The sequence below is a fragment of the Camelus bactrianus genome, chromosome 6 (genome assembly GCF_048773025.1).
Source record: "Camelus bactrianus isolate YW-2024 breed Bactrian camel chromosome 6, ASM4877302v1, whole genome shotgun sequence".
Lineage (NCBI taxonomy): Eukaryota > Metazoa > Chordata > Mammalia > Artiodactyla > Camelidae > Camelus > Camelus bactrianus.
The window spans coordinates 85,451,589-85,477,056 of NC_133544.1; the positions used below are offsets into that span (position 1 = coordinate 85,451,589).

The window sequence follows — 25,468 nt, forward strand, 5'->3', positions numbered from 1 at the left end:
CTGAATCTCCTAGCTGTGTGCCACTGGGCAAGTAAAAAATTCCTGATATATAGTTGGCTACATGATACCCGAAATTCATCCCTCTAAAATCTTTTTGGGAGCCGAGAGGTATTTAAAGAACTCAAATGTCACCGTCTCTACAAAATGTTCCCCCAAACTCACCCTATCTCCTGCTCAAACCAAAATTCATTACTTCCTTCGCCTTCCCATTGCAAATTCTCTTTTTCCTAGTACAGCACTTATGACATGATAGTGCTTTATTTCTCTGCCTCTTATATTAGGCTGTGAGCTTCAGATGACCAACTCTTCTCACTTCCTAGGTCTTCCTAGCACCTAGAATATGCCTGACACCAAGCATAAGGCAATCATTCTGCTGAAAGACAGAAGGAAAGGGGAAGTCAAGGGAAGTGGGGATGGGCTCTGGGGAGAGGAAGCACGTGTCAGTGAGCAGAAAGTGGAAACAGTAACAAATGGATGAGCTGGGTTGGAGGAGGAGATGAGTTGGGGGATGTGGTAATGGAGATGTGTGGCTGGGTAGAGGCTGGGGCTTGGGGTCCCATCACCTCTCCTGATGCTCCACCCCAAGGCCAGGAAGAAGATCGGACTCTAGTTCATACACAGCTGCTCCTGAGTTCCTCTCAAGGCTCATTGCTATCAGTGAAACAGGACTCACGGACCTCCCTCCCAGGGTAATGGTGAAACTGAAGTGGAACAATTCGATGAAGAAATTGCACAGACGAGAGGCTCCAGCATGTGCAGAGGAGGAAGCTGGCTCCGCGGGTGTGGAGTCAGCACACAGCTGGGACCAGAACCCAGGTGCCTGGACTGCTGGTCAAGGGCCCTCCCAACACATGGGGCTGCCCCATGGGAGCTCTAGAGTGAGGAGTGCTGGATTTTAAGTAACGCCAAGGAACTGTTTGTGTGCTTGCACACAAAGCCCAAGCTCAGGGCCAGCTCCAGGGCGCGCCAACTGGATGCTGAGAAACAGGAAACAACCAAGCTATGAAGTAAACTGATTCAAGTGTTGAAAAGATAATTTGTCCAAAAACAGACCCCTGGTGAAGCTTCACTGTGTTATTTATTAGCTAAGGGCAGGAGCATGTGGAAATGAAAGGTTGCTAGAACCATGACTGGAGATCCTTGAGGCCATTACTGACTCAAGCATCAGGAACGAAGGCTCTTTACTCTCTAGAATATCCAGCTCCTTTTCTGGGAAGATTTTTTTCAGATATGGAATCAGTCCACTTTGGGAAACAATTTCTGCATTTAAATTTTTGATACCACCAAAGACAGAGAGAGGAGGGAAGGAGGCCTGCCCACGGCGGAGCTCGTATCTTCTCAGGGGCCTGGAGAGATTCACTTTTTCACCTGGCCAGGCTTTCTTCTGAGGCAGCACCTGCTGGTCCCACAATCAGTCCTCCAGCAATCCTGAAACCCTGCCAGGTGTTTGGTTCTGAGAGCAGGAGACCCTTCCTGGCACAGTTTCATGCTGGTGGCAGAAGTCAGCCCTCCCGGCTGAGGGAGGACACACCACAGCCCTTCAGCCCTGGACTGCGGTGGCCTTCAGCAAGGCAATGACAACAGCAAGCAGAGGCCTAACAACACGCCGACCACAGACCCAAGAGCCCCGATACCAGCACTGCTGTCAGTTCCCAAACGCTCCATGAGAAGGGATGTTTTGATGTCTCTAAGCTTTAGTTCCCTCATTGGCAGGACAGGGACACTCTAGAGCAGACACCCCAAATGTCTGCCTTCAAGCCAGCTGTACCACAATCACTTGCGCTATATGTAGAAAGCACTGATGACATATTTGGAAAGATACCAAGAAACCAGTATCAGGTCTGCTTCTGGGAAGAGGGCTGGGGGGACAAGGGCAAGGCAGTGGCAGGAAGTCTTCCAATACACAAATACTTTTTTTTTTTTTTTTGATTTTTGAGTTTTGATCCTACAGCATTTAACTATTCAACAATAATTAAAATAATCCACATTTAAAATAAGATGAACCAAAAATATAGATTATTAGGCCCTACCTGAGTCCAGCTGCATCAAAATATCCAGAGAGGAAATCGGGCAGTGCTTTTAACTAATTCTCCAAAATGACTCTGAGGCCAAATTCAAGGACTCCTGTCCTCAAGGACGACTCTTCTCTTCCCACGAAGGACCCTATTTTACAGATAAAACTGAGTTCTGAGAAGGGTAGGGATGAGGCCAAGTCACACTGTTGCTTAGACAGAACGGTAAGTAAAATCTGGGTTTCCAGTGCCCAGGTCTTCAAACATGCTGTCCCTTACCTTCACCCACTGTGGCCCCCAGCATCTCCTCCCCTCCATTCCACTTCTCTGCTCAAGAAAGACTTTTCTTGCCTCAGATCCCTTGCCCTTCAAACTCTGCTTCCTTCAAGCTAGTCTGGTAAACTGAGTGATGATGTGTTTAGTGGGTACTAATGGGCTAACGCACTCTATTAAAAGACACTCATGAATTCTTCTGGAAACATTTGCAATCAGTGACTGTGTTTCACTTCTGTAAAGTAATATGGGGGATTTAGTCTAACATTTTTTCTAAAATTCTAACCCAGGAGGCAGGGGAGGGAAAAAAAAAAACAAAAATAAAAACCCACTGGACTTAATTCCCAAGACCTGGGTTGAAATGTTTACTGTGTGGAAGTCATCTCTCTTTTTGGCTCATTTTCTACATCCCTAAAATGAGGGCATTAGACTTAATAATCTCAAAAGTCCCCCTTAATGCTTAAAATTCTATTATATAATCCCTGCCTAAATCTGTCTTCTCTGTTCAAATCTTTTTTTTCAAACACAGGCACTGGAAAATATAGCTGTCCTTTTGGAAAACAGTTCTCAGTAACTGCATATTCTGTAGCTCTGAGTGCAAGTAGCATGATGGATTTAGCCATTTCAGGATTAGGTGGGTGGCAAAGGGGACCAGTCAGAGGAAATTTGGTCTTGATCATGAGAAAGAAGAATAGCTTGGGATTTACTAAAAGAAACTGAAACCAAACAAAAGTTAAAGATGGAAAATAGCCTATTAGAACTGGAGAAGACCCAGCACAGGACGCTGTGTGTCAGCACGGACATGCCTGATCTCTAGTGATTTCTACTCTGAGGGAGGAAAGCCAGGTAGATGTCTGAGAAAGGATGGTCAAGAAGAGACACTTTATTTTTCATTTTCTTGTAGGCCCCCCTGGACCAGCTGGGGTAAGGAGCCTTGATCTAAGGCTTCTCTCTTGCTAAAATGCAAGTATCCTAAGAGGCAATATTCTGTCTTATCAGCCACATACCCACCCAGAGTGTATACATTTATTAAATTTTTTTTATGAGCAGGGTTTTTTGATTGTGGTAAAATATATATAACATAAAATGTATTATTTTAACCATTTTAAGCTGTATAGTTCTGTGGCAATAAATATATTCATAATTGTGCAACTAATGCCACCATCCATCTCTAGAACTTTTTCATCCTTTCCAGTTGAAACTCTGAACCTGTTAAACAATAACCACCATTTCCTTCTCCTTCACCGCCAGCAGCCACTATTCTACTTTCCATCTCCATGGGCTTGACTATTCTGGCACCTGATGTAAGTGGAAACACACATTTATCCTTTTGCAACTGGCTTATTTCACTTAGCATCGTGTCTTTAAGGTTCATCCATGTTGTAGCAGGTGTCAGAACGCCGTTCCTTCTTAAGACTGAGTAACACTCCACTGTAAGCGTATAGCACGTTTTGTTTATCCATTCATAGACCCTTCCGTCTTTATGTGAATAATGCTGCTGTGAACATGGGTGTACAAATATCCATTCGAGTCCCTGTTACGATAGGTTCTGGGAGAGCGGCAAGACCAACTCTTCACCTCAGGGGTTTTCCCAGCCTCCTCCTGGAAGATGTCCCTCACCCTCACTGCTGTAGGTCTGCTCACACCCTGGCAGCCACCACAGCAGATGGAGCCCCACTCACCCACCCGTGAGCCACCCCCCGAGCTGTCCAACACCCCCAGGCTCTCCTTCCCGACCAGGGAGGGCCTGGCACAGCACAGCTCCGTGCCTCTGAGGAACATTTTCCTCACAAGTGTGGACCTTCCTGCCTCCTCCGCTGAGGACACAGATTCGTGACTCAAACTCACGTATAAGCTTATCTCCCAAAGTCTTAATGACATTCAAAATAGGAAAAAATTTAATTGAAGGGTATGGGAACCTCTCTCCTGGAGAAGGAATTTAAAGGTTACCAAAACATTTCTGAACAATGTGTTGAATAGACAAGACGAAAATTGTGGTTGAGTTTCCTGAAGAGAATTCCTGACAAGCTTATTTATTACAAAGCCCTTGATATCGCTGAGGGTAAGTGGAAAAGAAAAAAAAAAGAAAGACAAGTGGTGAGTGGAAAAAAAAAAAGCCAAGTGTTTCTAATATGGACGTGGCTTTGTGTATTAATTTGTTATCTTTGAGAAGGAAAAGAAAAAACAAAAAAAAGCCAATCAAAATCCTGGGTCATCACGTCCCAAGCCAAGCCCTTGGGATTGAGTTTCCAGGGTGGTTTTATTTTCCCTCGGTTTTTTAAGGTTATCAGTCCTTATTCTGGGCAAGCTTTGTAACCAGTTTGCAAGAATAACAGTTTCTTGTGGGAAGGAAACAGAATAAACAGGCTGCACAAGAATGCGCCCTGGGCATTTTTCAGGTTTGTTTTCTGTGGTCCTTCAGGCTTAGCTGATTTGATGTAGGCCCCTGCTTGGGAGAGGGTTCCTGTTTCCAACATCTGGGCCAGAGCTCCTCTGATGGGGCCCAGAGCTTGCCGGGCATCATACTGTGTAGCTTCAGGGACAGGAGAAGCCTTTTCAGAATGATGCCGTTCCAGAGGTGTTACCGTCCCCTTTCTGAGGCTCTCAGCTGAGCTTCAATTTAAATATTCAAACCAGACAAGTGGTTCCCTCCTGCCCCCAGAGGAGAAAAAAGCTACCATGTTTCCTGAGTTAAAGAACAATGATAACACCAGCAATAATATAATATTCTATTATTTTCCATTATTATATGTTTAATAGAATAATAACCCCCTCATGGCTAATGTTTATTCAGCACGTGGAAAAACCCTCTTCTAAGTTAACGCTGGCCTCCCTCACCCACGTGCCCCTTCTTCCTACCTGTTCTTTTAAACAAATGGGAGCCAGGACAGCATCTTCTGTGTTAAGAAATGTCTAGATCTCAATGACTCAGCAAAACTGACTGGGCCCAGACATGTGATTTTTAATGGTCATTATCCTGCCAACGTCCCAGGATTGACCAAGTCTCCTGGTTCCAACCCCACCATCTAAGGCCACTCTAATGCAGGCGTCCACCTGCCTGGCTTTTGCGTAGGAACCCAAAGCCATGATGTGCTAGACGACGGCCAAAGCAACAGGAGATTTACAGCTTCTATGGGACTATAGCGCTAGTGAACACTGACATTTATTCATTTTTATTAGTTGCTACCATTTTTTTTTTTTGAGGTCTTACAACGGGAACTATTAAGCACTTTACACGCATTTTTCTTGTTCCAATCTTAAGACAACTGTGTGAGGTAGGTAATCTTATCACCCCATTTTCCAGGTGAGGAAACTGGGAGTTCAGAAGGCTAAATGATTCTCCAAGGGCACGTACCTAAGTGAGGAGTGGAACACTTTAGAATTCTGCTCCTTTGTCCACTGCAGAAGCTCTTTGTTACTAACAAGCTTCCCTTTCCAGAATTAGTGTGTCAATTCTGAATTTAAAAGACTAGACACGTGACAGATGGACAATTGTCTACACACATACACACACACACACACACACACACACACACACACAAACACGCTCCTTGTCCCTAGCCCTTGCCTGACAAGCTCCCATCGCCACCTCCCCTTGGCATTTCTTTTAGCACACACAATTAGGGGCTGGGAGTGGACATTGCTCTAGGCTCTGAGAGTGTTTGGGGGCATTACACCGCCCTCTGGGCCACTAGAGAACATGAGCTAATTGTATTAACAAGTGGCATCTGGAATTTATTCAATTTTACATGAACCCTGTGTTGTTTATGAATGAACCCAACTTGGGAAATGGAGACTGGGATCCCAGCTGTTTAACAACCAGACTCTTCCCTTGGGTTTCCCAAGCTCTGGCAGACTCCAGAAACACTATGGGCTCATGTTCACCACTATCGGCGGCCCCGTGGAAGTCCTCAGAGTTCTTATTCTAGGTTACCAACCAAGAGGACCTGGGCAAAGGTCCTACATTAGCCTTCCATAAATTGGATGCATCTGCCTGGAACTGGAAAAAGCAAGGTCTTCCCAGGGTCCTGCAATCCCCATGTTTGTATCCAGAAGGGGTATGGGTTAGAGGGGTCTCTATTTCTTGCAGCTCAGGAGTTGGTGAACTTTTTATCCTGCTCAGAATGTAAAATATGAAGCCAGCTGCACATTTCTGAAAAACATACTGGGGAGACTGTCACTGGCAAAGCCCACTGGGGTCCCCGGGAAAAATAAGATGAAATCTAGATGACAAGATAAAGTCTACCATTAATCTCTTGCTATCTGAAATTGTCTGGGCTGTCTCCAAGAGGTTAGACAAATGGGGGTCACTCAGGGCTACGAAGTCAGGGCTGGAGCCTGAGGAAAGTTAAACGCATCTAAAGGCAGCTGGGGAGAAGTCCTGCTCCTCCACCCGGGGATGTGACGATTCCCAAACTGAGCAGGAAGCAGTTACAAAAGACGGACCAGCGCCCCTCAGCGCCCCTCGAGACTGAGGAGCAGGACAAGACAAAGAAGAGATTTGTCCCCGGCAAAGCCCACTAACAATTCCCAAGAAATAAAAATAGAGTCTGAGTAATAAAATTAAGTCTAACCTCTTTTCTTTTCCTTTGCGCTTAGTCTAGTTTCACTTGCTCACAGGGTGCTGTGTGCAGAAGCCTTGTACCTGGAGTTTCAGACCAGAGTTCCCGGAGCTAAAGGCCTGTGAGGACACCTCAGCTTCGAGGTCCGACGTGTGTCGACGCTGCACGGGCACCGCGGTCTGGCACGTGAGCCACGCACACGCGCCTGCGCCTGCACGTGAGCCGCGCGCCTGCGCCTGCCCGCGAGAGCCCCGCCCCTCCCCGGACACGAGCGTGGTAAGGCGGCCCCGCCCACGGCCTGCGCGGGAGAGCTGGACTCTAGAGCAGCAACATTGTAAACTGACTATACCTCAACTGAAAAAAAAAAAAAAAAAAAAAAAAGGATAAAGCTCTCCTTTGCTTCTAAACTAAAGTCAGTCTCATTTTATTGGCTCAAATGACACCGGGCAGGAAGATCCTCGTCGGGGACCAGCTTTGAAGGATAGGTAATAAAACGATGTTGTAAAAGGAATTAGTCAACTTGAGCCGACTTGATAAATAGCATGTATTTCATTTTATGAGAATTAGGACAGGGACCCGCTCTTGAGAAGCAAACCAAAAAAGCAGGGCCAAAAGACCTTGAAAACATTCGGAGGCATTCACGCTCCAGCAGGAACGGGGCCCGGGACATGCTGGTTTCAAGTTCCTCCTTGCTACATAAATGGCCAAAGGAAACATTATCCAAGAGTTTCACATCAAAGGCTAAATGGCAAACTGATCTTCCTTTAAATCTGGCCAATAACAGAGTGAGGATTAGACAACGTACATGTTTAGGAAGAGGGCTTCAAGTCGTTCCGGAGTGGACTTTTCCGTATTCTCATTCCCAGATGGTCTCCACTGGGGAGCAGTTGTTGTGTAAACCATTCAGGGTGGCACAGACAGTCCGGCCGGAGCCTGCGGGTCTTGTAATAACCCTGTAGGGGGTCTAAACAATGTGCTGAATACACAGAAGCAAAAGTTGGAGAACAGTCAGAGCTGCATTCACCGTCTTGCCCCCCACTGCCTTGAGGAATTCAGATGAGGTCTACCTCCAATTAAGGAGGCCTCCAGGAAACCCACAGGAAACTTGTCCTGGAGTGTCAGGGTCTATATGAGGGCCTGAGCGCTGGGTGAGAAATGATGGATTCTGAAGTCCCATGGACGGGTCAGCAAAGCAACTGAGAGGCATTTGGTTTGTACTTTTTGCAGTTGTTTAGAGCTGTGTGTGTGCAGTATGATGTCTCAAACTGAAGAGGTATCTCATCCACAATGTTGTTTAATCCTCAGGCAACATTGTGAGGTCAGCAGGGCAGGAATGATCTTCTGGATCCTACGGAGGAGGCGGCTACATGATTTACCCAAAGATACACAACTTGCAAATGGTCAATGAGGGGCTCCAAGTGAGGACTTCTGATCATTTCTCTGACCCTCTGATGCCACGTGCTTTTCGCTCTGCCATGTTGCTAACTGGCTATTTCTGTGTGCAAAGTTGTCACTCTGGATTACCACCCACGGGGACCTGGGAAAGGTTCTACATTATCCTTCCATAAACTGCATGTATGTGCCTGGCAAGGAGTCACAGTGAGATAGTAAAGAAAGCTACCAACTTTTGTCTGTGCGTTACCATATTGTATCGGGAGCTTCACAAGGGCAGGAGCCATTCCTGGCTCGCTCTGTAGCCCAGCACTTGTGCCAGTATCTGGGATAGTAAATGTCTACAGAGGAAGGGAAAGGGAGAGCATGGGAGGGAGGGAGGGAAGGAGGTTAATTTTTTAGGAGCACTGGTCTGCGGTGTTGGCTCTTCTCTCATGAAATATCAGAGACTCTGAAGAAGAGTGATAGGACTTTGAAGAATGTATATTTTCTGGCCCCATTCTGGATGCAGTAGTTTCCCATCTTTGTTTTATTTATTTTTTTACTCCCACTTTTAATTCATGTGATTTTGTTGTTTTCATTGTTCCTGTTATACTTTAAGCATTCTTGTGACCAACTAAATATTTCCAGAACATTAGTAGACCAAAAAACAAACAAACAAACAAAACCCCAAAAAACCCTAGAAAAACGAATAGCTATATAAATACATGTCAGTGGCAGTGAGCATTTCTGATCTGTTTGCACCCCTCCTCCTGCCAAGAATGCAGCCCAGGCAACACTAACAAATCCTGCAGGGAGATCTTCCCCAGCAGTCTTGCTACCTTTCCTCTTCACACCTTCCCGCATTCTACTCACTCTTTAACCCTTTTCCAGGGCCAGTTTCCTCCTCCCTGACCTCAGCCAACTAATCTAGCTCTAGTTTCTCCTAACTGAACGTGGCATGTACTACTTGTGAGCTCTGTGCGCTCTGAGATGGGCAGGAGCATGGGGCAGGCGTGGAGCCGTCTGGCTGACCCCCCGGCCCTCTGCAGTCTGACCAGTTTCCAGCGTGTGGTACCTGCTCTTGCTGGTCCGTCTCTTCACTATCACATAAGCATGCCCTGCCCTCACCTCTGTGCCTCTGTGCCGCTCATTCCTTTGAGCAGGAATGCCTTCTTCTTGCTCCCTTGCCTACTGAATTAAATTCCTTCCTCAAGCCCTGTTCAAAATCTCTTTGTCCTCTTTTCTTGGGTGCCCTCCTGTTTTAACTATACAGCCCAGTAGATTCCCTGTTTCTCTCTGTTCTTTAGTCCTTATATTACATTTTTGTCTTTTATTATCTAACATGTCATGAAAACAAATATTGTCAATGTGAATGCACTAAGGGTGCTTTGGAGGAAAAGTTACAATGGAAAGCTCAGGCGTTAACAGTTTAGATACCGTGATTACATAGTGCGGATGACAAGTGACCAAGGGTTGTCTCTGTGCTGCTTTCATTAATGACATCTGTAATGCCGTCTTCATTTTCCTTTATGTCAGGATCACAAAGGGAAGAGATCTGAGGGACTTCCTGCTCTGAAGAACTATCAAATTGTGTCTCTTATTCTGGATTCTGCTTTCTATAAGCTCTACCTGGCACCTGACACAGCACGTTTCTGTGATCACTGTGTCCATCTTGTTCTCTTTCCTTCCTGAGGACCCATGAGGTAGATGTGCAGAGAGCTTACAGCTCACCCCAGTGCCCAGGGAACAACATTCACCCATGCTCAATTTGTTCCTCCAAGGGACAAGACACTGGCAGTCAGAGCAGTGAATCCCAGTCCAGAGCAACATGTCTCTCCCCAAGTCTCACTTCCTTTGTGTCTAAGTCATCAGTTTTTGTTATTGCTTCACTTGACCAGGACTTGGGTGGGGAAGCAGAGGTGGAAGGGGGAGATGTGCAGGTCTAAGGAGTGGAAACCGCTCCCCAAAAGCACAACCCTGAGAACCCAGAGAAAGCAAACAAGCTCTGGCTGGTCGTACAGGCGCCACTTACAGCTTCCTTTCCACAGCTGCAAAAATATTGCATCAGGTTGTCAGTTTTTGACTTTGTTTCACTTTGGTAAATAAAAATAAAGCTCCTGCTAAATGCCATCAGCAAATGTGAGCTCTCATCACATGGGCCATGCTTGTGAGAACAAGGCTTCTCTACATTTTAGCTCTCACAGAGGCTACTGTGAATGAAAACTGTCACTTCATATGTTTCACACACAGTTATACTTGTTTGCCACACAGAACTGTATGCATACACGGGTTTTAAATAGTGTCAGAAAATAAGGGTCTTGTTTATCTCATTGTAAGAACACCCTCTAGACTCTGCTCAGTAACCAGAGACAACAACACACCTGAAAAACCCAGCAGCCAAGAGAAGGACCCAGATGGACTCAGCAGGACACAAAGACACTGATAAACACAGCCCAGTGATCCCAAGAGTACACAATATAAATGCTTTATTGCTAGCACAGGTTTCTTTTTAAGTAAATTAAAAGAAATAAATCTTCATTTTCACATTCTATATTGCAGTTTGAAGGTAACTAGCTGGTTAATGGGTATGTTCACTTGGACACAGGCTACAGGAGGAGAGCATGACATTCACATGAAAGAACTCAGAAACGTGGCATCTCTCAAGGCGTCCGGCCACTGTCGTTTGTCAGTTACAGCAAGTAGAGGTTTCTTTAGAACATCATGAACAGACGAGGGTTATAAATAGAAAACTGTTATGGTTAGAAAGCAGAAAACCATTAAATACAGAAGGCTACATATGTGCTGCCCATATTTCATATACTCTAGGTTATGTTTGGTACTTTTAAATAAATGATCTTCGTCTAGGTTAGAGAATGGACTGGATTTGGCAGCTGGAAAGAAGGGAAAAGGAAAGGAAGCTGGCACTGCCACATCGAATGGTGCCTTCACTGGAGAGCAGAAGAGGTGAGTGTGGCTGAGAGGAGAGGGGGCAGGAATGCTGTGTGGACGAGCCACGGGCGTGACACGGGGAGCTCTGAGGGAGCGTGGCAATCGTGGCACACTGGAACTCTGCAAATGGAGAAAGAAACCTCCGGGCCTGGCCAGGTTTTTCAAGGTTACTGCCAACAGATTAAGGGCATGATAGACCAAAGTAACACACATAGCACTGGGACTGGCAAGTGTTCTGTGCTGGGGACTGGGGAGCAGAAGAAGCTATCCATTCCAAGTGCAGAGATAATTCACATAAAAGGAATTGTTAGCCAGTACTGGAGACGGAATTATTTCTGCAAGGCACCCAGCATTACCTTTTTCCAAATTCTCGAGCCTACTCATATCATTTTTTTTGGTTGATTTTAAGATAAGCTTTGGGAAAGATCTTATCAACCCATGAAAAACAACCCACCCCCTGCCTTATTCCAGGATAACCAAGAAAGAATTAAATGTCCCCCCTCCGCCCACCACACAGGTACACACACAAGCACACTCTCCAAACCATGCCGTGAGCTCTGAGGCTGAGAACACCACGTTACGCTCCCTGGAGCTCCCTCCTCCTGATCTTTCACTCTGCTATTAGTGGATGTAAGAAAACCAGACCGGGCTGGGAATAGCCCCAGTTCTTACTCTTCAGTACATGTGCAGTGTACCAGCTCCTTGCATTTTCAGTCTGGTCTGGCTCTAACTAAAACCACTTCATGTTTTGCTTTGAAGAAATGGATAACATGAAACGGTAATTTGGCTGCAAAACCTTGGAAAATTGTTCCCGGCCCAAACATCTGCCCCAAATGAGCTCAGCTGAGATCTCTATGGAGGGGCAGGAGGGGTGGGTGAGCAGGGAGGGTCTGGGAGGGGAAATGAAGGCAGTGGAAAGGCTACCTTTCCTCAGGAGGAAAGTCCTTTGTGACAAAAGGCATCAAACAACACAGCTCCCTCACTCAGCCCCTCCCTCACCCAGAAGGAAATACTGGACGTGCCTGATACCACTCCTGGTGCCTTCATCCCACTTCCCCCGTATTTGGTAGCATCAAGGTGACCCCTCACGAGTGCCAAGAAACCACGCCCAGCTGGCTTGCTTTCGTTATGCATGACCGGCCTGGCCTACCTGTTGTCATTAAATCTTTAAATAAGGACTGAGTATCAACTTTGGATTCCTGAGAGCTAGGCCCCACAGGGAAAGCAGGGGGAGAGTGAGTCGTGCAGGCTGGCCGTCACCTTCCTTCTTGGCCATCTTAAGAGTTCTTCTGGGGGATCTTTACCGTCACAGTCTTCACTTCCGAGTACTCTCGCAAACCAAATTCTCCCCTGAAAAACAGGAACAGGCAGGATCAGGTACCAAGAGGCCCAGGCAGCCCAGCATGGGCTTCCCTCTTCAAAACCCCACGTTCTGCCACTGGGCGCCTGGGATGTGCCTGTGCTCTGAGCGCTCTCCCGGAGATCCAGTCTGCTTCAACTGAAAGGGAGCCGTGAGCCTCCCAGGCTAGGGTCCTCTTGGCTTGGTATTCTCAGCTCCTCCCTGATGGTCCTTAGGTTTAACAAGTGGAAACGAATACCCAGAGACCTACCAGGGAAGAGCACGAGTCGTCTGCGATGCCTCACAGACACAATCCTCCATAAACACTGTCTACAGCCCACAGCCAGGGCAGAGCCAGGGAGTCAAAACAACTGAAAAGAACTGGGAGGAGTGAGCAAGCTGTCCCCGGGACTTGCCTTTGGCCACTTCCCCTCCTGGCTTACGGCGCCCTCTGGGATTGGGGTCATGGACCAAGGGCTGTTAAAGCATTTACTGTGCTATTACTATGGGGCAGCACTGTGTTGGGTTGGGTGAAGGAGACTAAATAATTGGTCCCAGCCTCTGAGGGGCCTGCAGGTGGTTGAGCCTGAGAGGGTGAGGCTGGGAGCCAGGTCACATGTCTAGGTGGCCCCAGGAGATGCAGCCCCTCCAACTGCTGCTTTAAGGATTCTGGGGTGTGGCTACACCCTTGCTGCTACAATACCCCTTTTCTATCCCCCTCTTCTCTAGTTCCTCATCTTTACCTTTTTCTAATTGCCTTCCCCCCCTCTATTTCATTGTAATATCTTTTTCTCCTATTTTTTTGGTAAAATACTTGAACTTATTTCTTCTTTTTTTTTTAAAGTCATTCCTCTGTCAAGCGTTTCCTTGAGTTCTCAGCAGAAGGAGCCCCTCCTCCTCCTCTGTATCCAGAGCACCTGTACCCACCTCTACCTCTGACAGCACTGTTACCTTGGGAGGAGAGGGGCTGCTCGAGCAGCTGTCTCCCCCACTGAACTATATCTTACTGATCTTCCTTTCTTTCCTCCCCCAAACCTAGTGTGTGGCCTGTGGCATCAGGCGCAAGGAAGACGCTGGGTAACTGTGGGGGGAAGGATGGGGAGCGGGCTTCTTCCTATCCCCACCACCCCCGTCCACCCTGCTGACAGGCCGTCTCTGCCAGGGAAAACAGAAAACAAAAAACATTTGGAGATATATTTGAGATAAGAAAGGCTGTATTTTAAAAGTCTTATATAAAAGGTACGAAGTGACTGTAAGTGGGCTTTACAGTGAAGACCTGCTGTAGAAGATTCATCCTGCTCCATGGCCCACCATAAGGCTCCCTTCACTTTGCCAGCCGCTCCTCTGAGCACCAGGGGTGCCTGAGTTGACATTCCCCACCAAGGACATCAGGGGCTGGGGCAAGCGCGCTGCTCTGTCATCTGTACTGGCCACTCTGCTCACAGGAATGAGAAGAATAAACGGGACTGCCCCACTCAGTATATGGTTCCCTTGATGGCTCCATCCAGGCTGTCTCTTTATTACCAGCTCAGCTCTGGCTCTCACTGGACTTTTTCCTGCCCTTGGGCAATTGTGCATGTGTCTCTTCATCATGGACATCATCTGCCTCCTGTTTGAAGCATGGTTACTCCCTTCTTGTTCCCTTGCTTGTGCACGCACTTGGGACAAACCCTGAACTACCTTCCTCCCACTCAGACCTCAAACTAGGTTATGACGAATGTAATGAAGTCTACAGAGCCAGAAACCTTGTTTTCGAGTGTTACTGGCAGATCCCAAATCTCTGGGTGCTCAAAGCAACAGAAAATTCTGCTGGACTGGAGGTGCTCCTCTCTCAGGTCCCAGGCAGCCATCAGCTGCGTGGCCCACACAGCCCACTGTCAGACAGAGGAATGGACTCAAATCTGCCATAAAAGCCCATGGCCCGGGCCTCAAGGAAAGCCAGTGAGAGGCCCTAGGGCAGCACACAGAGCAGAATACTGGGGCTGGAGGCCAGCAGATGGGAGTGCTAACTCAACGTTGCATTAAATGGCTGTGTGACTCCAGCCGAGTCACCCTCATCTTCTTGGTGCCCAGGTGTCTCTCCGACATCAGTTCCCTTACCTCATTATACATATCACCCATGAAGCTTGCTTAAATTGTAGGTTCCTCACCAGACCCCACCAAAGATTCTGTTCCAGTTGGTCTAGGGAGGAGCCCAAGAGCCTGAGACGGGTGGTTCCTGGGCCCCTCCTCAGCAGCACTGCTGTAAGGTCTCTGAAAGCCCTGACGTTCAGATTCTTCAGCTATTTCTCCATCTCATTCCAGGGCTTTCTCTCAAATCCACTTAAATTTTTCCTAATCCAGTTAAATTCAGTGGCACATACAGGTCCATAGTTAAGAAGCCCACTACTGCACAAAAAGCATGTATGGTCACCTGCCAGGCTGGACCGTGTCAGGGCACAGTGCACTTAGAAGCCTGTATTCCTGCTGCTGGGCCAGACTGGTTACACTCCCAGAGGTGAACCAAGCTTGGCATACGTGGAGGTAAGACAAGACATTAGATTTTGGTCTCCCTCAGCCAGACGTTTTAGGAAGTCACTCAGACTCACCCATAAAATAAACAGAGTTTTCTGCTTAAGGTGTATATTTCCTGCCCTTTTCTTTGGCTTACAATAGCACTCTGCAAAGCATGGTCCCCAGACCACCTGCATCAGAATCATTCCAGATGCTTGTTAAAAATGCAAATCTTGGGCCCTAGGCCAGATCTACTAAATTACAATTTCTGAGCGTGGTCCCTGGAAAGTCAAGCTTAGCAAGGGCCCCTCCAGATTGCAAGTGACTTTCTGTGTACATGCATGCTGTGTGCGCACATGCGCGCACACACGCACACGCACTGTGTGCACACGTGCAGACTCACAGCATCTGAACAGTGCTTCTCGTCTTCAAAGCCAGTGTCCTTAGTTTTTTAAATGCTGGTTCATAGCTTTCGTTCTATCACCCAGATTTGTGGCACATATTTTACAGCCTGGGCTCTATGACCGCTCGTCTCAGGGGAGCTTAAATGAGAAGATAAAGGATGGGAGGACTGAGACAGATGGAACTAGCAGGACACGAACTGAGAGAAACGCAGTCCAAGTCTCGGGCCCTGGGAATGAGAGGCCAGCCCATCCGGCAACCTGCAGAGGGCAGCCCTCTCCACAGCTCTCTGTGGGGGAGCACACAGGGGCTCCAACAGCCCTCCTTGGAGCTTTTTTCCAGAAAGTGCTATTTCCCTTCTCTGTTCCTCTCGCAGGTGGGCACGAGGATGTCAGGGACCAAAGTGGCATGGAGCCTGCAGGCCGTGAGGTCAACAACTCTGTCCAGGTGGAAGGCTGGGTGGAGTTTCCAGGACAGAAGGAAGAGGAGGGGACCAGCACAAGGCAGGTTCTTTGATTTGAAGCATTTCCTATCACTCAAGGTCATTTAAGGGAGCGAAAACATGTTTGGGGGGCAAACAGGGACAAAAAAACCACATAATTTAACGAAATGAAGTGAGTCTCATCAAAGAGCATTGTTCCTTAGTTATTTTGCAACTGCACCAGGAAGGCCACATCACTAGCGTGCCTATGAGACAAGTCTCCAGGCTCCTGGGCCACTGTTCTGTGTGGTTCTGACAAAGCCAACTGTTTCCTGGACCTTCCTTCTAGACAAGGGCGATGCTTCTGAAAGAGAGAGATTGGACCTGGACAATGTCACAAGACTGAATCCTGGGAGGAGGCTTGTCCATGATGAGGGTCCACGCCAGCCTGGGATTAGAAACCATCAACCAGCGATTGTTTATTACAAGTATATTTTATGCCCATGGTGCACCCTGTTGATGACCTGTGACAGTCAATACGAGCAGCATTCCCAGAGCCAGTCTTGGCCCCACATTTCAGAGACTGAGAGAGCACAAACACAGGGGCAGGAAATGAAGTAAGTTGACTGCATCTTGAAAAGTGGAAGCAGAAAGTTAAGGCCATATGCAAGTTAAGAAGAGATAATAGAGTACATGAAGACTTTATAAAAGCTGAAAGAATACTAGTAACTTAGCAAACAGGATCCAGACTGGGTCTGGGCTCTGGCTGTAAAGCAAGTGGGAGGTACTGAAGGCCAGAAGCAAAGGCTTAAGCAAGAGCAGTTTGTCCCTGGCATCAACAGAAACAGAAAGTAAGTTGGTGATACTGGAATTTAGGAAAAATTCTGCCACATTTCCAAAGTAATACATTTATTAAGAAAAAGGAGGATCACCTACATAACAGTCATCTACTTGATCAGTGATGATGAGAGTAGCTCACATTTTCTGAAGGCTTGCCAGACACCTTGGTGGGTGTTTGGCATATCTGATTCTAACATTTATTCCTCACAGCAATCCTGTGGGGTAAGTACCATAATTACTCCCATTTTGTAGATGAGGAAATTGAGGCTTAGTGACATTAAGTAGTTCCTCCAAGGCTGCATAGGTATTAAACAGTAGAGCCAGGGTATGTATCTGAGCAGTGTGAGTCTAGAAACTCTACTCTTAGCCCCAAAGCTATACCTACTTCATGATTTAATGGGTCGGGGCTAGAAATTTCCAGCTACAGTATCTGAAGTATGTAAATCCTCAGTGCCAGTCTTTCGGGTTCACTGCACTTTCCCCCAAACACCGCACTTATTTCTCCCAATGCCTGTGCTCACTCTTCCCCCACTGCTACCCTGCTTTGGCCACCAACTCTGAGAAAATATTCCTCTTTCTTCATCTACTCAAATATTCTTCTCTTTTCAAGGCCAATTCAAATCCCTATAAAAGATCACATCTAAAGATTTCCTGGACTTCAGCTTACCACAGTCTCTATTACCCTGCATTCCTCTGCCACTTCACAGGTTTTTCTGGAATTCTTTTGATTCTCTCAATGTTGTGTATTTCATTTATCCAACAAGCACTTTAATGAGCTGTATCCTCCCCCAAAGACCAAGCATCGTGCTTTGTACAAAGTATATACTCAGTACTTGTCAGTTTAATTGTGTTCAAGAAAGGATGCATTCAGTAACGGCAAAGGGAATGGGCATGGAAAGTGTTTCCTCTTACGAGTCACAGGATTTAGAAAACGTGGACCAACTCCTTTGAAAGTAAGGGAAGGTGGAAGTTTTTTGGGTAAAGGGAGGTGTTAGCTCAGGAAGGTGTGGACTACAATTCATTCTTCGAAAGCCACTCAAAGAATCCATCTATATATGAAGCTGCAGATACAATCCTTCTAGTTTGCCTCTGCCACACTCCTATTTTCCAGGTCCTTAGCATCACAAGAGGACAGCCCAGCTCTGATCATGATCCAGAGGAGTCCTTACACCTGGTTTCCATGCTTCCTTGGCCAGATATCATGGGAACTAAGTGGATTTGAAGCCACTGCAATTTAGGTTCAAAGCTTAGATCTGCCAGTTACTAGCTGTGGGACTTGGGCAAGCTACTTAACCACTCTAACCCTTAGTTCCTCGTCTGAACCGTCTATGATACAAAGATAAGGGTACTTAGCCCATAGAATCACTATGAAAAACAAGTGAGCTCATGTTAGGTAAAAAGCCAGCATAAAGTTAACACAGGGCAGGCATTTGATTAATACCTATTGCTGTTATTGCAAAATCCTTCTAATGGGTCTTCATCCCATAATCGCTGCCAAAATATCCCTATACGCCAGGAACGTCGGTCTTAAAAACTCTGGTATCTCCTCAGCAACCACTCTGCCCTTTAAGGCCCTTGCGATTGGGTTTGAAGCAATGTTTCCACTTGCATCTTCAGCAAGTCCTCTCCATGCGTCCTACGCCCTAGTCCTGCAGCCCTGGACTCTGAGGTCTCATGCACAGGCAGTGGGCAGGTGACACAGTGAGTGAACTGGGTATGTGTAAAACCAGCAAGCACCAGTATTCAGTTCCCAGAAGCGGCAGGAGTCATGGGGAACAGGGTGAACTGCAGAGACAATTTTGCTATAGGGAATGAAAATAAACGAGAAATCTAGATTGCATGTAAAGCCCCCTCATTTCTGAATGTCAGGTAGAGATTTTAAATATTATGAGGCAAAAACCCCACAAAACATTTCTCTGGGCCAGATTTGTCCCTGCGCTGGCAGTTGGTGCCCTTTGTTTTAAACACAGAGAACTGTTTTGTGCCCAGATTATCCTGTATTTGCTGTACCTTCCTGCCTCTGCTCTTGCTACTCCCTCTGCCTGGAACGCCTGTTCCTAAGAAACTTAAATGTTATTTCCTTTGTGAAGTCTTCTGTGACCCCATTAGGCAAAATTAATTGATTTTTCCTCTGTACTTACAAGATATTTGACATACTTTTGTAATAGCACTTACTACATGGAATTACTGATACATTAATTTTTCTCCATTCCCACTTAAGGTAAGGGTATTGTGCTTTTATTCATCTTTGTAATGTGTGCTTTGCTTATAGACAAAATGTTGTTTGCTGAATGGATGAGAGTAAGAGAACTCAGTGCTGTTCTGCTATTCGCAGTCCCTACTTCTCTGCAGGCACCCACAACTTTGAACACTTACATTTCTCTCCCATTTCCAGACATCTTGAATCCCCCAAAGGGGCTCTGGGCATTTAAGGCATTGTAACAATTAATCCTGAAGGAAGAAAATATGGTACTGTTAGTGTGAATTCTATTTGCACAAAAATAATCCCATTGGTAAGATATTTCTTTTTAAAGTTTTATTTTTTAATTCCTTTTTCCCACATGAAAATTTTATAATTTGAGGTTTACTTTGATTCCCTGATCTAGCCAGTAGGAAGTGCCCCGTCTCAGGGTGAAGTCCTCCATCCCCATTCTTCCAGAGCATGTGTGTTTATTTCATGCTGGCTCTGGAGAATTACAAGGCCCCTCCACCCTCACGGAACGCGTTATGGCCAGAAAAACAAGGCCGACTCTGGTCTTACCAAACCGTCCCGGCTTGCATCGCAGAGGACACTGTGAGGGCCTTGTTGATGTCGTTAGTAAAGACAGCTGCTACAAGTCCAAAGTCTGAGTTATTGGCTCTTTCGATAACTTCATCCATAGTCTTAAACCTCAGAATCTCCTGAACGGGGCCAAAGATCTGCAGCAAAATAGGGTGACCCCACATGGTTGCTTTGCCAACCTTTCACCGTTTTTCCACATTTCAAGGCAAGTTTATTCTGCCTTCATTATTTAAATGATGTTTAAACTTTTTAGCAGCACATAACTGTAAAATAGCCCAAACTTCCCCGGAATAAGATTACATAAGAGTCTGCCCTTAGAGTTTAACGCATCCACTCCCCCACACTGACTGGAATTGCTGGATTCCACTGTGTGCTCTAAAACTGCATTCTCCCTGAGCCCCCAGGCACTGCTCCAGAGCTGAGAACTACTACTGCTCTGGATTGTTGGCTGATCTGCAACTGGTCCTCTCCTGCATCGGCGTAAGGATGCTTGGGTGCTTCCTCCTTCTCGGTGAACAGCCTAGTGACCCACGTCTGGTGGGGCTGAACTGCTGCCGGTGTATTACTGAGACCAGTGATGGGCTATGATGCTTCTGCTGGCTGACAATAACTGCACGTAAAGCACATCACCTGGCCTCCATCTAGCTTGCTTGCCTCTTTAACATTTTTCTTCAAACTGGGATTTCATAGCCATGTTTATGGCTATCGTACAATGTATATAAAATATACAGAGCTCATCCTCTAATACTGTCTACTAGAAATGCCCTAGAAGCCCTAGAAGATGTGGCTGTTGTTAAAATGTATGTGATACCTCCTCCTTGGCGATCCGCATGTCGTCGGTGACGTTGGAAAACACCGTGGGCTCGATGAAAAACCCCTTTCGGCCCAGCCCTTTGCCTCCGCACTCAAGCTTGGCACCCTCAGCCACACCACTCTGGATGAGTTCCAGGATCTTGTTGTACTGTTTCTTATCAATCTACAGAAGAAATTGCCTAATGACTCCAAGTAAAACCTTCTTTGAAAATGGAAATAAACATTTTCTCAAGAATTTCTCATTTGTGATTTTTTTCAAAGCTTCGTTATACTTAGTCAAATCATAGGGAACTGCTGCTAATTAACCATTTTTGACCTACAAAAGAGGGCAATTTTGTGTGGTTCCACCTAATACATCAAGGATCCCAGTAAATGCACTGCTCTGATGATACAGCCAGATCGTAAGTACCACTTCAAGATTTAAGCAATGGTTCTAAATGATGGAGATACTGTCTAATTGATCATTCACTGCCTATATAGGGAAAAATTAACCTTATAACCAAATGAACAGTTTAGCAAGTTGTACTGATACTAAAAAGATGAAAACAACGACAAGCTAACACACAGCCTCTGTACGTGGGGCTACACATCAGACCCTCTTGAGTATATTTTTATGGAACTACTGTTACACCTTCAGAGGAAAGGATTAAGTTTGAAGAGTGAAAGCTAGTGTCCTAGTTCATAAAACAAAGTCAGTCTTGCCCCCCCTTAAAAGTTACAGAGCTATCAATCAATTACTATGGTAAATAAAGTAAAAACCTACATTCACCTGAGTCTGTAGTGTATGAAGCATTCAGAAAAGAGAGAACAGTATGGGCAGAGGGGAAATCAGACAGCTCTTCATTCCTTCCACATTTACAAGCTACAAGTGGTCTCCCCAGAGTAGGTCAGGTTGGTGGAGAGAATCCTTGGCAGCTGGTAAAAGGATAAATGGCTTCTGGGAATGAGAGATACCTGCCCTCCTTGACTGCCATCTGTGGGGATATCTTGAATCCAGCGGTTAGGATGGGGACTGGGCTCTAGTGAAGAGCTGCCTTGCCACGCCTAGGTCTTTCTTGGAGCTGAGATACCCTAGCTTACCCACAAAGGTCCAGGTACCCTTAAGGCGATCCTACTCCCTTAGTTTTTCGGGACAGAACTGAGGGATGGGAAGAGAAGCCTACGTATAAGCAGTGCCTCACTGGCCATGTTTCCAGCCACGAAGCCGAGGAAGAAGGGCAAGGGGGCAGCAGAAAAAGGAAGACGGTGCTTTGTTGCGTCCCACTAGAGGGTCCGGTTTCTGTGCTCACCAGGGATTAAGTAAAGAAAGGAAATGTTTATGATTTCTCTACCTGGGGTCCCTGCTCGGTGGTGGGGTCGAAGGGACTACCCACTATGCGCCTCTTGGCTCGCTCTACGCTTCTTCTCACAAACTCTTCATAGATGGACTCCTCCACAAAGATGCGGGACCCTGCAGTGCAGCACTGGCCTTGGTTGAAGAACACACCCTGGTGAGCCTGCTCCACAGCATAATCCACTACAAGAGGAAAGAGTCATGCTCTCGAAACTGCTCCGCCTGCAGAGCGGCTGTCGGTGGGACCACCTCTCTCCCTCCCCAAAGCCTCGGGTGCAATGTCACGCTCACCACAGAGCATAACCGTGAGCAGCCTAGCAAAAAGCCCTGGACTGAGAACACAAGTTGGTTCTAGCTCTAACCAGACCCTGGTGTTATTTGCTATGTTAACTTCTTGAATCCCTTTCTTCTGTAAAAAGAGGGACCGGACCACGTCATCTATAACAGGAGTCTCAAACCCCAATATTCAAAGAGGCTGGGCAGATCATGTAGTGGTAGTAAAGCGATGTGACAGAGACTCAGAAGGAAAGCACTGCCTTTGGCTGTTGCTATGCATAAACCTAAGCCCAGGGTTGCCAGATTTCCAATTTTAAGAGAAAACAGAAATCAATATTTTGTGTAATATTTAGAACTAAGCACAGCTGTACCCTGCATTTGGCCTGTAGAGTGCGAATTTGTAACCCCTAATCTATAGACCTTGTAGCTACATGTTTGATTAGTATTTTGGTGAATTAAACTATAACAGCAATGGTCATCTTTGAAGACACTAGATTTCTTCTATATTTACATGGGATTGTATAATAGCATATGATAGCTCTCGTCTTCATCTCTAACATCATCTACTTCAAGACAGTATTAAAAATGGGGGGAGTGACACCTGCACCCCAATGTTCATAGCAGCACTATTTACAATAGCCAAAACATGGAAACAGCCTAAATGTCCATCAACAGGTGACTGGATAAAGTAGATGTGGTATATATTTATACAATGGAATACTACTCAGCCATAAAAACCGACAACATAATGCCATTTGCAGCAACATGGATGCTCCTGGAGAATGTCATTCTAAGTGAAGTAAGCCAGAAAGAGAAAGAAAAATACCATATGAGATCGCTCATATGTGGAATCTAAAAAACAAAAACAAAAACAAACAAACAAACAAAAACAAAGCGTAAATAAAGGACAGAAATAGACTCACAGACAGAGAATACAGACTTGTGGTTACCAGGGGGGTGGAGGGTGGGAAGGGATAGACTGGGATTTCAAAATTGTAGAATAGACTACACTGTATAGCACAGGGAAATATACACAAAATGTTATGATAACTCACAGAGAAAAAAATGTGACAATGAGTGTGTATATGTCCATGAATGACTGAAAAATTGTGCTGAACACTGGAATTTGACACAACATTGTAAAATGATTATAAATCAATAAAAAATGTTTAAAAAAATGGGGGGAGCATATAGCTCAGTGGTCGAGTGCATGCTTGGCATGTACAAGGTCCTGGGTTCAATTCTCAGTAGCTCTGTTAATAAATAAATAAAAATATTTTTTAAAAAAACAGTATTAATAATCTGGTGTCTGCTAGTTGCTAAATGACTAACTGACTGAATGAATCAATGTTCCGTCAGTGGGGTGCTTACACCTCAAAAAGGAATTTAGGTATAGAATTCTGATCCTCTTGACAACCACTATAAAGCTGGAGCTGAACTCTCTGCAAATTCCAAGCTGGGGCTGAAATCCAGGCAATTTACTTTGTTTTCTGATCTCTCTAGTGGTGAAACTGAGGAAACAGTGCTGCCTGGAAGGACGTGAAGAAGAAAAAGGATGACTGAAAGAGATTTTCTAATTTCATCCTCGGAAAGACCACACCTGTGCAGAGTGGACTAGAGAGCATCCTTCCTGGAGACGTGGGGATTTGTAGGCTACAGCTCCAAGCCTCCATGTAGTCCTACTGCTAGGGTGTAATCACCTTCAATTCAGGTCTGTTCACACAGAACTGACCACAGTGTGTTGTCATCCCGACTGAGAGCCATGGGAGCAACAGAAAGAGGTGGGGTGGCTAAACTGGGAAGGGGCTGTGGGTTTGGAACAATGTTGGCAGGGCTAGTGAACTAGAATTTTTTTTAATGATCTACAAAGCCACCAAGCATACATGAGAAGTTTCAGATTTCTTGAATCTAGGCAGAAAGGTTGTATTTCAGGTGTTCAGAGGCTTGGACCACTGCTCTTTCCACTACACAACACCCACCTAGCCTTCGCTTCCTCTACCCTATTTTACAAATCACAGAGTCAAAATGGCTTATTATGTCTAGAAAACAAACTCTGATTGTCAGTTGATAAGCAGTCTTTCCCAATGTTAAACTATTTTCTCCTTAGAAGGAAGGGTCAAGATTTTTCTCCTTGAAAGCCACTTAGCTTCAAAGGCCTCTTTCTTGGTGTTCTGTCAAAAGTGACAATACAAGAGACAGCACCGAAGGGCAGCACGCCAGGATGTCAGGAGATCTGTGGTTGACTTACAATCAGCATCTGCAAAGATAATATTGGGACTTTTCCCTCCAAGTTCCAGGGTTACTCGCTTCAAATTACTTCTTCCAGCTGCTTCTTGGATAAGCTTTCCAACCTGTAAGAAAGGAAATGGAGGGAGGTTTTGTACACCTTGCAGTTGAGACCGTTGGTGGCCAGAGACAGCTGTGGGCAGCAGTGTGGCCAGCTGTGGGACACAGCAGTCACGGAGCCTGCAGGGCAAAGCCGCCCACTGGACAACACAGGAATAACCCCTGAGGTCAACTTGTGTGGACAAGATGTAAGTCAGCTGCGATGCAGTTTAAAGTCTGTGCTGAAGTGAGTGGGAAGACTGATTTAGTTTCATGATGGAAGGAGCAAAAAAAGGGGGTTAAACAAGGAATCTTAATCACTGAAAGATTTCTCTAAAGACAACTGGCAAGCAAAATGTAACTAGAGATTTTCTACCACTGCACTGTGGCTTTCAGCTTTAGACTCTGGCCTCTAGAAAAAAAGCCAAATGGCTCCCCTTGAAAGACATGATATGTATAGAACAAACCCTTCACATGTCTCCAAAAATGCCAGGTATGGCTTTAATCACATGGTCCAAATATATACACTGATGTTATACCTTTGCCTCTGCCTCGGGCTATAGTGAAAGGATTCCAGAAAGCTGAGGATCTGTCTTTGTTTGTGCAATGCCCGTTTATCTAGAATCCAAACAAATAACAGGCTAAGTGTGAGGAAAGCATTTCCCACTGTGCAGACTCACACTGCCAGTAAAACTGAAAGTGTCAAGATGGCACCACCTAGAGCCCCTACTCAAGGAAGAATGCGTCGCCTCAGTGACTAGGGCTGCTGTCAGCTCCTTCAGAGTCACCTCAGCTGAAAAGAGCATCCATGCCCAAGGGGTGACCCTCCCACATCCACTGCCTGATGGTGGCACAGGTATAAAGGCCCTGCCCTTTCAGAACACGCGGCAGCTCTGAGGGACCATGTCTGTTCCACCATGCCTATGGGTGTGGCTGAGGCCATCAGGCCTGCGTGGCAGCTCAACTTCCCCCTGTGTGCACCCCCTTCAGCAGGGGACCCCTGATAAATAACCTGCCTGGCAAACTCCATCTCAGCGACGCCTCCCGGAGACCCTGACCTGTGGCAGGGTGCTGCTCTGCTGCGGGCAGAGGCCCCTCCAGGGAAAGTGCTGAGCCCCCATGCAGCCCCCACAGGCAGCCTGCCCTTGTTGAGATGAACAATGCTACTTGTGCCCGGAATCCTACTGAAAATAAAGTATTTTAAAAGCCGTGGGAAAAGAAATGCTACATACGCTTTGGACTCCTCTGGCTCCAGGCTGAGACCCTCGGGCAGG

At 46.2% G+C, this 25,468-nt stretch overlaps 1 protein-coding gene across 2 annotated transcripts in view; it reads right to left on the reverse strand.

The window, feature by feature from the left end:
* Positions 1 to 10,690: 10,690 nt before the first annotated feature.
* Positions 10,691 to 25,468, reverse strand: part of ALDH1A2 (aldehyde dehydrogenase 1 family member A2) — a 103,490-nt gene continuing 88,712 nt past the window's right edge. For both annotated transcript variants that reach the window (XM_074366198.1, XM_010969452.2), the window contains 6 exons: positions 24,118 to 24,220; positions 21,592 to 21,776; positions 20,259 to 20,423; positions 19,427 to 19,584; positions 19,042 to 19,116; positions 10,691 to 12,520 (listed from right to left, as the gene is read on the reverse strand). In XM_074366198.1, the coding sequence (XP_074222299.1) occupies positions 12,448 to 12,520; positions 19,042 to 19,116; positions 19,427 to 19,584; positions 20,259 to 20,423; positions 21,592 to 21,776; positions 24,118 to 24,220 (759 nt within the window). In that variant the 3' untranslated portion in view covers positions 10,691 to 12,447. The remainder of the gene's footprint in view (positions 12,521 to 19,041; positions 19,117 to 19,426; positions 19,585 to 20,258; positions 20,424 to 21,591; positions 21,777 to 24,117; positions 24,221 to 25,468) is intronic.